The sequence below is a fragment of the Naumovozyma castellii genome, chromosome 1 (assembly GCF_000237345.1).
Source record: "Naumovozyma castellii chromosome 1, complete genome".
Classification (NCBI taxonomy): domain Eukaryota; kingdom Fungi; phylum Ascomycota; class Saccharomycetes; order Saccharomycetales; family Saccharomycetaceae; genus Naumovozyma; species Naumovozyma castellii.
This window is the reverse complement of record NC_016491.1, coordinates 402,474-416,368: the sequence shown is the minus strand read 5'-3', so window position 1 is coordinate 416,368 and position 13,895 is coordinate 402,474. Positions and strand designations below refer to the sequence as shown.

General features: G+C 37.6%; 9 protein-coding genes across 9 annotated transcripts; 4 read left to right on the top strand and 5 right to left on the bottom strand.

Moving 5' to 3' along the window:
• Positions 1 to 157: 157 nt before the first annotated feature.
• Positions 158 to 889, top strand: LST7 (Lst7p; the record flags this gene model as incomplete). Its single annotated transcript, XM_003673122.1, has 1 exon — positions 158 to 889. One exon carries the CDS (start codon positions 158 to 160, stop codon positions 887 to 889), a length of 732 nt encoding a protein of 243 aa, XP_003673170.1.
• A 118-nt stretch (positions 890 to 1,007) lies between these two features.
• On the bottom strand, positions 1,008 to 3,692 carry NCAS0A02200 (uncharacterized protein; the record flags this gene model as incomplete). The annotated part of the gene is made up of 1 exon (XM_003673121.1): positions 1,008 to 3,692. One exon carries the CDS (start codon positions 3,690 to 3,692, stop codon positions 1,008 to 1,010), a length of 2,685 nt encoding a protein of 894 aa, XP_003673169.1.
• Positions 3,693 to 3,938: 246 nt separating this feature from the next.
• MCO32 (Mco32p) lies at positions 3,939 to 4,739 on the top strand (the record flags this gene model as incomplete). The annotated part of the gene is made up of 1 exon (XM_003673120.1): positions 3,939 to 4,739. One exon carries the CDS (start codon positions 3,939 to 3,941, stop codon positions 4,737 to 4,739), a length of 801 nt encoding a protein of 266 aa, XP_003673168.1.
• Positions 4,740 to 4,879: 140 nt separating this feature from the next.
• FMP48 (protein kinase FMP48) lies at positions 4,880 to 5,950 on the bottom strand (the record flags this gene model as incomplete). The annotated part of the gene is made up of 1 exon (XM_003673119.1): positions 4,880 to 5,950. One exon carries the CDS (start codon positions 5,948 to 5,950, stop codon positions 4,880 to 4,882), a length of 1,071 nt encoding a protein of 356 aa, XP_003673167.1.
• A 567-nt stretch (positions 5,951 to 6,517) lies between these two features.
• SCM4 (Scm4p) lies at positions 6,518 to 7,153 on the bottom strand (the record flags this gene model as incomplete). Its single annotated transcript, XM_003673118.1, has 1 exon — positions 6,518 to 7,153. One exon carries the CDS (start codon positions 7,151 to 7,153, stop codon positions 6,518 to 6,520), a length of 636 nt encoding a protein of 211 aa, XP_003673166.1.
• Positions 7,154 to 8,377: 1,224 nt separating this feature from the next.
• On the top strand, positions 8,378 to 9,616 carry RME1 (Rme1p; the record flags this gene model as incomplete). Its single annotated transcript, XM_003673117.1, has 1 exon — positions 8,378 to 9,616. One exon carries the CDS (start codon positions 8,378 to 8,380, stop codon positions 9,614 to 9,616), a length of 1,239 nt encoding a protein of 412 aa, XP_003673165.1.
• Positions 9,617 to 9,983: 367 nt separating this feature from the next.
• Positions 9,984 to 11,003, top strand: NCAS0A02150 (transaldolase; the record flags this gene model as incomplete). Its single annotated transcript, XM_003673116.1, has 1 exon — positions 9,984 to 11,003. The coding sequence occupies one exon, from the start codon at positions 9,984 to 9,986 to the stop codon at positions 11,001 to 11,003; it is 1,020 nt and encodes a 339-aa protein (XP_003673164.1).
• Positions 11,004 to 11,084: 81 nt separating this feature from the next.
• On the bottom strand, positions 11,085 to 11,912 carry MTE1 (Mte1p; the record flags this gene model as incomplete). The annotated part of the gene is made up of 1 exon (XM_003673115.1): positions 11,085 to 11,912. The coding sequence occupies one exon, from the start codon at positions 11,910 to 11,912 to the stop codon at positions 11,085 to 11,087; it is 828 nt and encodes a 275-aa protein (XP_003673163.1).
• A 155-nt stretch (positions 11,913 to 12,067) lies between these two features.
• BUD9 (Bud9p) lies at positions 12,068 to 13,654 on the bottom strand (the record flags this gene model as incomplete). The annotated part of the gene is made up of 1 exon (XM_003673114.1): positions 12,068 to 13,654. One exon carries the CDS (start codon positions 13,652 to 13,654, stop codon positions 12,068 to 12,070), a length of 1,587 nt encoding a protein of 528 aa, XP_003673162.1.
• Positions 13,655 to 13,895: the final 241 nt, after the last annotated feature.

Sequence of the window (13,895 nt, the reverse complement as noted above, 5' to 3'; positions counted from 1 at the left end):
GTTAAAAACTGTCAACATAGCAGTGAATGTATCACCTATTAGGTCAACCGTGTTAGGCAATTATACTTTGGTTCCTTATTAAGAGAACCTTCAAAAAGCTTACAAGATTCAAACGCGGAAGTTCTGGTTGTCGGACCCAGCTTAATCATCAAATAACATGTCTTCCATCCTGATATCACTGGCTCACTTTTGCGATAAACATGGGCCTCAAGTAATATTAGTGACACAAACTAGTGACAAGGGAACATTGGGGGATGAGTTACTTCTTCCAGATTATCCTATCGATTCATATTGTGAATCCTGCCTGCTACATTTTCCTGATAATGAAACTACTATAAGATCAATGAGAAGCATACTACATGAAAGACCTTATATAACTACCCAGTATTCTGCTGTTCGCTACCAATTATTAAATGCTATCATTAGAAGATCATTCTCAGAAGAGACTATGGTTTATGACAGCCTCCCGAATGTTTTTCATGATAACGTTTCAGGCGTGAATCTGGTAATGGGTTTTAAATTATATGATGAGAATGCAAGAGGAAATGAAAGGCGATATTGCTTAATATTAACGATTGATGATAAAGATGAAATGTCTTCGACAAAAATACTGTCAAACAATTGGAATTTTATCACGGGTGGTTTTTTGAAAATGATTAACTATATTAAAGATTCTCATGCTAAGGAACTTGAAAGAAAAACCACGTCAGATACGGACAAAAACGGTTTCACACCCTTTATGGGGAATTATCTTAGGGGCAATAAATCCAAAATTGCACGAAATCTAATCGAATTGACTAACGACAAAAACATTTTCATAAAAATTCATAAATGGAATACCTATCTTCTAGATGCGTTGCTACCTCGATATAATGAGGCAGACGTTTAGAAGTGTAACAGTAGTCTATTACAGTCATATTTTTTTAATCTATACTATTTATAAAATTAATCTATTTAATATTGACAACGTTGTTTTATTCCATTACAAGTAAATGCAAACTTTAGCTTCATTCCTCAAATGCACGCAATCTGTAAGCCATATGAGCAGCTGATGGACGTAGACCCATCGGAAATGTATCCGGAAGCATATTCTCCTCGTCATCTGAATCATCAACATCTTCAGACTCATTTATAGACTCTTCAACAACAGTGTATTCGTAGCCTTCCAATTTTTGTCTCTTATTTTGGTTCATCCATCTATTTAGAGATAGTTGGTTATACTCACTTCCTAAATTTAGCAGTCTTTCCTCTGCATGTATAGCAGGTCCTCTATACCAAATAATATCACCTTTCCCTCGTTTTTTAGGAGTTACATCACTAAAATCATGTGGCTGCCTATTTCGATTATCATGCAAAATTCTTAATTGATTATCATAATCTGTTCTATGAATATTATCAATATTCTTAGTTATAGAAATCGGAAGCACATAAGATGAAGGGAAATCAATCATTATAGGTTGCACATTTGCCCTTGATGCTTGTTCTGTTAAGTTTTCCAAAACATTTGTCTTATTATATTTAGAGGCTTGAGATTTTTTCAGTTGTTGTCGTTGTTGAAGTTGTTGCTTCAACTTGTATCTTTCAATCTGCCTTAATTTTTCTATCGTTAAGGGTCCATTCCCCACAATATCTGAAATTGAAGTAGTGGATGGGTTACTGGATACCATTTGATTACCTTGATAATAAGATTCTTGCATTCCATTTGGGGGGTTATAGATGGGTGTATTTCTAGATGAATTAATATTCATGTTCTCAAGTCGTAGATTAGATTCGCTTGATCTTGGAATATGCATCATTGACGGATCAAAAGAAATTGTACCTGTCTCTAAATCGATTTTCCCTGATTCTCTTGGGTCTCCTGGTCTTATAATATGACGTGGACAATCATCTGAAGTCGAGTATTCACCGAGATCATCTCTATCTAATTTAGGTCTTAAATAAACAGCCCCTACCAAAGGAGGAGCATTTGGAGCACCCATAGTAGCCTGAGGAATACGATCATGTTCAGATGCGTTCCTTGGAAGTAACTGTCTAATCGGAGATGGATATTTAAAGAACTTTCTACCATTTACAGGAATAGTTTCCTCCTCTTGATCACGAATTTCCTCCGGTAAACAAGCTCTCCAAGTTCTAATTTTGTTAAATGCCTTATCACTTTCATTATAACGGAATTCACATACAAAAAGAGGACCATCAACTTTAACTGCAGGATCCCCACGTTGAAATCTTGTAAAATGAACAACAAAACATTTACTGACAATATCCTTCACAAGATTATCTCTATATTGCCCAGTCTTCATTACTTCATTCTTATAAAATAATCTATCCACTCTATGCACGGTTTGTTCTGGTCTGTAATACCAACATGCATTTAACCATTCTTCACCATCGCTTGTTTTCCAAAGTCTAAATATCTGACCAACGATGGGTTTATTTGGATCATTTGGATTCTTTATTAGTACCCAGTCACCGATATTGTATGTTACACCATTAAAGTTGACAGAATCCATTGGCATTCTTGCGTGACCCTCAGGCAAATATGCTCTATCTGGTTTAGCTAATTCTTGACGTGAAAATTTCTCATACCACTTCTCCAACAATTTGGCATATTCAAGCATTCCTGGATCTGATCTATGATAGAGTTTAAAATTCGCCACCATCAATTTGAAATCAAATTCAAATTGTTGGAATTGTTTATATTTTCTCATTTTAATTTTCTTTCTTATATCATCTAATGACATGGGATTGGGCACCATTTGTCTATATCTTGTATCATGAGGCACTCTATTAAATTGAGAAGTGATTGGCGCACCTGTTGAATCAAATTCTCTCCTTAGATTTTTAATAACATTTTTAATTCTTTGAACGTATGGTAAATCAATGACTGGTGGTCTACCACGCTTTATATGTGTTTTAACTTTTGCAGGTTTATGGTTATACGTTTCAGAAGGAGTAATTGATCTGGAATATTGTTCAGAAATTGGTGAATAACGTTGGGGCATAGGTGCCTTCAAAGTTCTAAGTCGCTGAGTAATTATTTTTGGTTCGACATATTCACCATCGTCATCATCATCTTTATCATTATTTTCCTTCTCATCCGCTGTATTATCAAGTTGTTCATCTTCTAGATGTTTGCCTTGTGAAGTGTTGGATTGCGTTTCACGTTTTGATCTTGATATTATCTTAACTTCTTCGTTCTTCCCGTTTTCCTTTTCTTTAAGTACTTTTGGTTCCTTCGTAACAATTTTTGGTTCTTCAATCTTATACTTCAATTGTTCTGCTTCATCATCAGGATCAGGTAAAGGGCCTAAATATGGATATCTAACATTGGGGTAAAACTCTTTCAAAGTGGGGACAATCTTTTCTTTTAAAAACTTTTCCAAGATATCCGCATAAGCATAAATAATGGAATCCTTTGTGTTATAAGTCTTTGCATTCCATGGAATTCTCACGATATCGTCGATGAATGCCTGTGGGTCTGTATAATGCGGGACACGCTTCTTCAAAGTGTTCAACGATACAGGATTCGTAATTACAGCGTAATAATCAGGGTAGTCTTTCTTTGGTGGACATGTATTGAAGATCGGATAGACTAAATTTCCAGCATCATCCTTCAGATCATACACGGCAACGTATTGCGCCTTAAGACGCGTATGCAACAGTGTTAGGTCCTCTTTCGTTGTCAAAGACATTTTCAGTTGTCTTTCTTTGGTACTGTGTGTAATATACCTGTCGAGTTCTTTGCATCTCTTTGTTTTTGGATATTGTTATTTTCTTCATTTCATGTTGATGTTTTCATTTCATTCCATTGCGCGGATGGACTGGGTAAATCTGTGAAATGGACTTGAAATATTTCGTGTGTATGTAGATTATAGGGCATTGACAAGTTACTCAGTGGCAGTAAGCTTCAGGCATGATTAGAGTGAGGTTACTTTTATATGTTCTGCATTAAAGGGTCAATGAATACGCTGATACGAATTTCCAAGAGGATCACGGTGCCAAGTGTTAGATGGTACTCCGATCTGACTACGAGACATGCCAATTTAGGTATGATGACGAATTACTTGACGAAGGAGGGAGTTCCTAACTTGTTACAAGAAACTATTTCGGATCAATATTTGGATGAGAATATTCAATTAAGATTACTGCCGACCACATATCCTTATATCCCGACGATCAATGGGAAAGTTAAATATAAGGCCTCCCTAAATGCCATCCGATTGATTGTCAAGAATTTTATTTTGAATGATACTTGTCGTATTCATATAAGTTCCGTGAAGACGATCTTGGCTAAGGATAAGGAACATAGTGGTAAGGGGAAGGGTGATCCATTTGTGGGGTTTGTTACAGATAATGATAAATTAATTATCAAATGGCAAACTTGTATTTCTAATGATGATTGCAGCAAGATACATGTGACGCCCGCACGTATCAATATGAAGCCACCGCCTCCTCATGGTAATGACTCCTCTACATCACATATAGTTGAATATATTCTGGATCCCGGGAAGAAAGCTTTGAATGAAGATGCGGTGACTAGTCAATTAAAGGATATCAACGATATGGAGGGGGAGAAGGCGGGGGAGAAGAAGCAGGATAAACTTTCTAGGCTGCTGCGAGGCATCTTTGTTTTTGAATTTAATGAAGATAATTCAAAGATTTTGGTTCATACGATAGAGAATGTGGAAATGGCAAAGTTTGGTAAGAAGATTGATACGGGGAGTGCATTTGCATGTTAAAACAACAACAAAAAAAAAATGGTTTTGTAAATAAATAAGTAAATGAATAATATCATATTTTTGGGTATACTTAAATGTTATGTATGATACGGAATGTAATGCAAAATTGAATGTTTATTATATGAAAATAAGTGTGTCTGTCACGTTATTTTTTCAGGAATCAGAGTACGATTGACCAATTGAACTTGTGAACCCTTTTCATGATGCATCATTGGATGATGTGCAGTGGTACGTTCATTAATGATGATCTTCCCATTTAATTTTCTTAATCCATTCTCTCTATTAAGTTCGAAAAGAAATGTCTTTAATGAACGTTCCTCTGGTTCACAAACAATTAAAGAATCCACTAGGATCCTACTAATGTAGAACAAATTGTAAATGTCCGCCAAGTCACGCCATACATACAATGGTACTTTCGCATCACGATATTGGTACAACATATCCTTCTTCAAATTAATTATTGGAGCCAAATAATATTTATAGATGAATTCGTTAGGATCCCTAGCAAAAGTGGAATAATTGGATCCCATTAAATAATTTTTCTCCTCTCTCATGTGACAATCTGCCAAATCAGAGGATAAAGTTAGATTCTTAAATGGAGCCTGTCCAAATATCAAATATAAACTTGTCACCCCCAAAGACCAATAATCTATCTTGAACGTGTCATATTCTATGGTGCAATCGAAAGTTTCTGGGGCACGATAATTATCCGTACCAATATGCGATTCTTTGGAGAATGAATCTCTAATGGCGTGTCCCCAATCAGCCAATTTAATATCACCTTCCTTGGTCAACAAGATATTTTCTGGTTTAATGTCTCTATGTGCGATACCCAGGGAATGTGAATACATGATTGCGGAACTTATCTGTCTTAATACTTTGGCGAAATCTAGTTGTATAGTGGAGGGATGGATTTGATCACCTTGGCGCTTGGCCACGGATAGGAAATCATAAAGATCACCATATTCGCAATATTCCAGGACCAGTACGTAATAGTTTGTATCCTGGTAAAAATCCAACATGGAGCAAATATTTGGATGTGATCTACCCAGAATTTTCATAATTTCAAATTCGTTTGCCATGCCACCACTGGAATATTTTGATTTGGGCATTATTTTCAACGCAACGTACTCGTTACGTTGCGATGACCAGGCCTTGTAGACTGTGCTGAACGTTCCCGTCTGGATGGGTGTCAGTTTAGAGTAGGTCATGATGTGTTGTGTTTGTTAAGCGAGTCTAGTGTGGTGTTTTGTTTCTACTCCACACCCGGGGTATTGTTCTTCGAGATATATACGTGTATATATAGTTGATTAAATAATTCAACAGGTAAGCTCACATGCGATTGATCTACAAGGGGATGAGAGCACAGGGCTGACTGCGTGTCTGTCAGCTCCAGAGCAGAGCAAATCATCCATGTATGTATGTATGTATGTATCCAACTAACTCGCTATCTCTATCCACCGTACTTTATTTATTGTTCGGAACGTGAAGATCCTCGAGAATTCGCGTAAGCGGCAGGCCTGCAGGATAATGCAGGGAGACGGGTCTGGCCCGCGGGCTGCGGCGTTTGCGTGGGCTTCCGCGGAGGATCTCGCACAGGAAAGCCTCCCTTTGCACGACATCATTCTCCGTCACCGAGCGTGGTTTCCCTTCTGGGAAAAAGCGCAGGATTTGCACTGCACGAATTCGCGGTCATTCTGTAGACACACAACGTTAATTGAAGGCTATAGATGGTGTGTATGGTACGTATGGTATGTATAGTACGTGTTCTGTCAGCCCTATCCCCGTTGAGAAGCATAGATCGTCTTCACAAGGCAGCTCACCGTCACTCCAGTACTTAGCCACAAACTCCAATTAATGAGAATGTGCGATGCCGCAGCTGCCGCAGCTGCCTCAGCTCTCTTTCCCCTCTTCGCCTTGTGGCCAAAGGGACATTCGCCAGTAGAGTTGGGCCCAATGGGAGGATGATGGAAGGGAACTTTGGGTGTGCCACTGCTTTCTTCTGAAGAACCCACCAATTCCGGAGAACTCATCTTGTCTGAATGAGAAGATTCCGGGGTCCGCGATCCCTCCTCCTTCTCCACCACCAGCGATGATCCGCGTCCTCCTCTACCCTTCATAGAACAAATATATAAATATCCATACGTGATGGGCCCGCCCACAAGACCGTAGACTAACTGCGCCAGTCTGGAACTGTCTGCACTTAAGGAGTAGGTCAGCCCGAATGCAGCGGTGGTCAAGCCCGCTAGTGCGGAGCCGTATACTCCAATGACACAGGCTAAGTGTCTGATTTGCGAACTCACAGTTTGCAAGGGGGTTAACGTAGACACTAAGGAACTCGAGGTTAATAAACCGGCGTAAAGTCCAAGGGATGAGATCGCCACGGTCTTGGTAATGCGTAATGATGTCGACATGTCTTGGTACGATCTGCTAATGGATTCAAAAAATGATCACTTGCCACTCTTGCACTGTACTGTACTGTACTGTATGTGTTTGCCAAAAACACATATACCTTCATTTATTTATACGAGATAGAAAGGCAATTATTTTTTCACACTTTATTAATGCTTACGTAAACATGCGATCTTGATTACAACTTCACGTAGGTAATGTTGAAATGAATGAACGGGGTGCCGTTAAGAGGAACAGCAACACCACTGGTTGATTTCTGCACCTTGAAAAGAAACAAGAAACATGCAGATCGGTGGTTTCCTATAATTTTGTGCTTTATATGCATTCACAATACAGGTAATGTCGCTGGAAGATGCTCTGCTAATAAAAATGGTATTATCACTCGTCGTATCACAATAATGAGTGGACAGGTTGAAAGAAAGAATTAAGGGTTTTGCACGCCCGTTGGTTTAGACAGTCACACAGATGCATATAGGATGTGTACTTGGTTGGGAATCCGAGGTTTCCTACCCAATGCAATCTGTCCCAATGAAAAAAACTACAAACATTCAATTTGATGGCTGTGTCACAATACGAATAAACTCCAAAGAAGATGTGTCTTTTAACCTTATCTTCCTCGTTCAAAGAGCCCTGGCATGATTTTTTTCTTTTCTTTCCTATTCCTAATCCATTACAGCAAACACAAAATAAAAAGAATGGCTGAAATGTGATATCACGTTCACGAACTAAAGTGCCGACTTAAAACAGATCACAATCAACTGCTCATTTCCCAAACTGTGTGAAAATAGCAAGCTATAGAAAATGTTAAACCTTAAACCTTGACGGTGATAGAAACCCAATAAGTTATGGCTAGATCAGTGAGATCCGTCCGACATGTTGTATAGGATCCGCTCGGTTCCATTAGCCTACGTACCTAACATCACGGCTCTAAGCCAAGAAAGAAGACCTTGAATGTTAAACTGTCCCTCGCGTGTAAAGAAATGCATCATTTTTTTCCTACGCGGATATTGGACAATAAGGAGACAAAATGCTGGTTGCCGTCTTCGGAAATTTTTGTTTTTCTGTCAGATTTTTTTTCTCTTTGTTTCCTCAATGGTTGCTGCATTTGTAATAGAGGTTCAGTTACATTCATTGTCTTAATCTTTTAATCAAAATATACTAGTCGAGTATTGATAAGAATAATAAACTTTCAAATAAAAAACTCTTCAAAAAAATCAATCATAATAATGACCCAAGCCATTGGATTTAGATTGCAAAAGGGTCAACCCCGCAGCAAACGAATAACCAAAAAGCAACACCCCCCAGTACAAACCAATGCATCAAATTCACAAGGTTCCTCATCTTTACTGTTAAATGATATGACCATGCATGTGAGCCTTCAAGCTTTCCCCATTTTCGAAGGTTCTTTGACCGCATTTAATAGGTTAGATGAAGTTAATAGAATTCTCAACGATAATTCAGATCCATTCCCTGATACCGGACATTTGATAAGTACGAACACAACTACAACTGGCAAATTTAATTACCATCGATCAATAGGTATCAATAGTGTTTTACCAACAAGGGCAATGTCAAATGAGGAGGAAACTTCAATACTAAGACAGCCTAATAATAATTTAGCGTCATATGACCCCACTATATCTTTGAACACTTTTGAACCAACTAAAACCAATAGTGTGCTTAAAGTAGGTCATAACTCTTCTGAAACGACCCTCACGGCAACACCAATTTCCGAGATTCATTTTGATTCATGTGCATCCATCTCGCCAAGCATTTTGGAACTTAATAATAGTACTCTATTATTACTTGAAAATACCGATGAATTTGGACTTCATACTTCTAATCTGATGAACTGTAAAGAAGAATCTAAAACGGCTCCAACAACGAGGAATGATCACCAAACATCCTCATTAAACACATCTAATCGTACGATTACTCCACCAACAACACCACGGGGATTGAACCATCTGGAACAACTGACAACGGATAAGCAATTAATGGCCGTTATTGAAAATTGTCACAAGAGAGGCAACCATCGTTGTGCACATTGTCCACGCAGGTTTCGTACTTTATATGAATATGCTGCACATTTAGATGAGTATAGTATTGTACGGGAATTCAAATGCCCCTTCAAGACTTGCCCATGGCATATACTTGGATTTCCACGTCGTTCAGATTTAAGAAGACACTGTGCTAACCAACATAAGGAAAATTTGACGGGACAATTAAAGAATAAATTGAATTTGAAAGACGGTGCCTACGAGACGAAAAATTGTCCTAATAAGTATTGTCCCAAGAAATTCAATCGAAATGATGCCTTTGCTCGTCATGTTGCTATATCGCATGAGAGTGTTAATTCAAGGTTCAATAGGAAGTTGACGAAATTACTAAAGGAATGCCCAGAATTTGATTCAGAGGAAGCTAGGGTAGAGTATATAAGAGGGCATTTCGAAAATGATGAATGAACATTTGCATCAAATGGACTTTTACTAAATTATTAAACAGCTAGATACTTTTGCTATAATATTTAATTGCTAACATTACTTACACACATACTTCATTTTTTGTGGCTAAGATGAATGGGCGGATTACGTAAAAAAAAGACACTCATTGATTTTAGCAAAGCCGTTCCCCTTCCTTCCCTTAAAGAACAAAAGTAAGAGAAGAATGGACATTCCATGGGCCAATGAGATGGATCTGCTTAAAATTTCACAATCAATCCGGTGTCAATTGACTATTTAAACTAATTCTCTCTTGAAAAATGTTTTTCTAGTTTCCTTATTTTTTCAATCTAGAAATTGAACACATACTAACATCTTATAATATCAAGAAATGGTTGGACCAAAGACTAAGAAACAAAAAGTTGCTAATGCGGGAGGATCGACATCATTAGATCTCTTGAAGAAAACAGGAACTACAGTCGTTGCTGATACGGGGGATTTTGCAACCATTGATAAGTATAAGCCTCAAGACGCTACTACCAATCCATCTTTGATATTAGCAGCTTCCAAAAAGGAAGATTATTCCAGTCTTGTTGATAATGCTGTCGCATACGGTAAAGAAAATGGGGAAACTATTGATGAACAAGTCGAATGTGCCATTGATAAGTTATTAGTTGAGTTTGGGACTGAGATATTGAAGATTGTACCAGGGAAAGTTTCAACCGAAGTAGATGCAAGATTATCCTTTGATAAGGATGCAACCATTAAGAAAGCATTACAATTGATCCATTTGTACGAAAAAGCTGGTATTTCCAAAGACCGCGTATATATCAAAGTAGCCTCCACATGGGAAGGTATTCAAGCGGCTAAAGTATTAGAGCAAGAGCATGGAATTACCACAAACTTGACCCTGTTATTTTCTTTCACTCAAGCTGTCGCCTGTGCCGAAGCTGGTGTTTCACTAATATCTCCATTTGTGGCTAGAATTACTGACTATTACAAAGCTCAAACAGGAAAAGATTATTCTCCAGAGGATGATCCTGGTATTCATTCGGTGAAAAAGATTTACAACTATTATAAGAAGCATGGATATCATACTATTATTATGGCTGCATCTCTAAGAACAACGGGTCAAGTAAAGCAGCTTGCAGGTATTGATAATCTAACTTTATCTCCTAAAGTATTAGATGAATTAGTTGCTAGCACAGATGAGGTCCCAAAACTTTTAGATCCGAAAAAAGCTGCAAAGCAGGGAGATGAGAAGATATCTTTCCTTGATGATGAACCAAAATTTAGATACAGTTTAAATGACGATGCAATGGCAACTGAAAAATTGGCAGATGGTATCAGGAAGTTTGCAGCTGATGCCATCACGTTATCGAATGCTATCAAAGAGAAACTTCAAAAGTAGATAGTTGAATATTTTTGGAGATTTGAGTGAAGGCCTTGTTTTGTTTTATATCCTTTATAATAACGTTCTTTGTATTTCAAGTTATAAATGAATAGCTATATGATGAATTGTTTTTATTCTCTTACTTCCAGTTGTTGGTATGCGTCTAAGTTTCTTGATCTTTGGGACTGGTGGTGACTCCTCGACCTTTGGAATAACATCTTCTATGATTTCAATGATATCATGCTTTGGGGAATGAGTTTCTGGCTTTTGTACTGTAGTGATTTTCTTTATCTTCTTTTGGATGGGTTTACTCTCCGGCAGAGGCGGATTGTCCAGTTTTACCCTATGACTATCTCTTATGCTTGGCCTATTTGGCTTTAATGGAGTTGTATCTTTTCTGTCTGCTATCAATCTGGGTGGCTTGAATGGTTTGTTAAATTTTAAAGCAAGCTCATTTGTATTCTTGTTTATATCTTGGTCCGTTGTTATTAATTGTCGTTTCTTAGCAACTTTTCGTTCAATAGGTATTGCAGTTTTGCCTCCCAAAGACAAAGGTACTGCCTTGTTAGTATCAATAATAGTTCCTGAGTGTTGAGAGCATACTGCAGTTGAAGCACCATTGATGGGTCTAGCTCGAGTAAGATGTACTTCTTTATCATATTCTGAGATGACTTCAGATATTATAACGATGAATTTACTGAAGATCTGATGCTCTATGACGTCAAATCCAGCAGGATCTAAATAATTCTTGATATCCTTTGCACTGGTGGTAAATTCTGTAGCTAAGAGAACATTATCAGTTTCAGTGTAAAGCATGAATCGATTATTCAATTGGAAATATTTTAATTTCCCATCATGCCAAGTCTTGTGCTTTTTTCTTATCTGGTCTGTGTATTGACATTGATACTCAATGATGTGAGACAACATAAAATTGTTCTTTGTGGTTTGAATTAGTTATTATATTCGGGGTATTCTATAAATGATTAGATCTATCTACGTATTAATTATTCTTGGTATTGTTTGTTATGTTTTCGTTTTGAGAAGTTCGGCTCGGTCGTGTTACGCGTCTCAAATTACAAGCTTCATTCCCTGGTTAATCCAACACCAAACCCAACGGCAATTCCTGCAAAGATACATAGAATTTCAACAGTCCCCACTAAAAGACAGAGCATTCTGAACCAATTAACGTCTACATCCCAAATGAACCCTTTGTACAACCCTAATCGATGTTCAGTGTTCATTATCATTCTCATTATTCGGTAATTAGAGACCCCACCCTTTTCACCCAACGCAATCATAAAGAAAAAAGGAGGGATCAAGAGGCAAATAATTACAATGGAAATGATTCTAGTGAGACTAAATATGGACCAAAATCCACCATTTTGTGAATCAAATGAGTGGATTGATTCTGTATCTATGTGTTGAATTGGTGATTGAGGCATATCCTCATCGCGGTAATACGCTCCGTTTTGTTGTTTTTCTAAATCTATTCCCTTTCCAGCTCTATATTGGTTTATAGTTTCTATTGCCAATTCTAACTGTGCAGAACTTATTTTCTTTGCTGGAGTTTTATTAGTATTATTGGTATCATTAGGTATTATTGGGTTTGGAAGTGAATTTGAACTTACTCTCCCTTCTGGATTCACAACTGTAGAAGTTGTCTGAATGGTCGAAGGTGAGGAATTATCAATGATATGTACATGGGATAGAGGTACATTTGAATGTCTTTTGTCAGCTTTCGGAGATGGGACAATTCTATTTGATAACAAAGATGAACTTGGTGGCCTTTTCGAAGATTGGTGTGAAGAAGAATGTAACGCCTTTTGAGGAATCTTATAATTCTGCGGTATGAACGATGCTGTTGTTGACGTAGATGTGGACGATGAATGCGTGTTGGTTGTCTTTGGTGTGATATAATTCACATTCTTCCGTTTTTGACTTGCTTCTCTTTTCAATAGTTTTACAGCTTCTTCGATGGCGGGTTCAATAGTATCGTCATATTGTTGAAAAGATGACGATTGTGAAGCTGGTATCGGTAAATCAGCGGAATCAGGTTCATGTATTTCCTTTTTATCAGTTGATGCATTTTCTTCACATGGTAGTGGTGATGAAGTGGATAGGTTCTTGCTACCCCCACTAATCGGGTCAGATTCATTAGTATTTAATAACATTGATGTGGATATCGTTCCAATACTAGATTTCCCTCTTAAATTTGGGGCAAAGGGTTCAGCACTGAACATTTTTTCCATCACAGGAGGTGAACTATGTCGTATTATGGATGTTCTAGATGAGTGAGAGTTGATAAAATTGTCATTTTTTGCTGTTTTTAAAAGTTTGCTGTGATCATCTGATGATAACGATGAATCAGTGTCCGTATCCTCACTTAGACTATCTATAATACTGTTCAAATCGTTTACAGAAATTGATCTATTGGAAAATCTGGAGTCGTCAATGTATATGTTATACGGTGAATGTGAATTTCTTGTATTATTACTAGCTGGTGAATGAGTAGATTGTGAGGATTCTAGATTTGATGGTGGAGACCCTTCTATGAATAAGGAATCAGTCTTGTTGAATGAAGGTCTTTTAGCGAGTCCTGATGAGGAACCCATTTTGGAGTTTTTAGATGATGACCCATTGGGACTTTTTGGCATTGGCGGTTGTGACATTAAAAATTGTCTGAAACGAGTGATAAAATAAAGAAATTACTTTGTAAATGAATGAATTGTTGGTCGGTAATTATAACTTTTTAAACGAAGGGAAGGTTATTGTTAATCAATGAATGAATGATGTGTATAGTATTAGCTTATTGGCGAGTGGTATGGAGTTATTGAATGATTGCAAAATGGGAAATCCTCGAGCCTACACCTTCTCTTATAAGATGCATGTCCCTGAGGGCTATTGACGGTT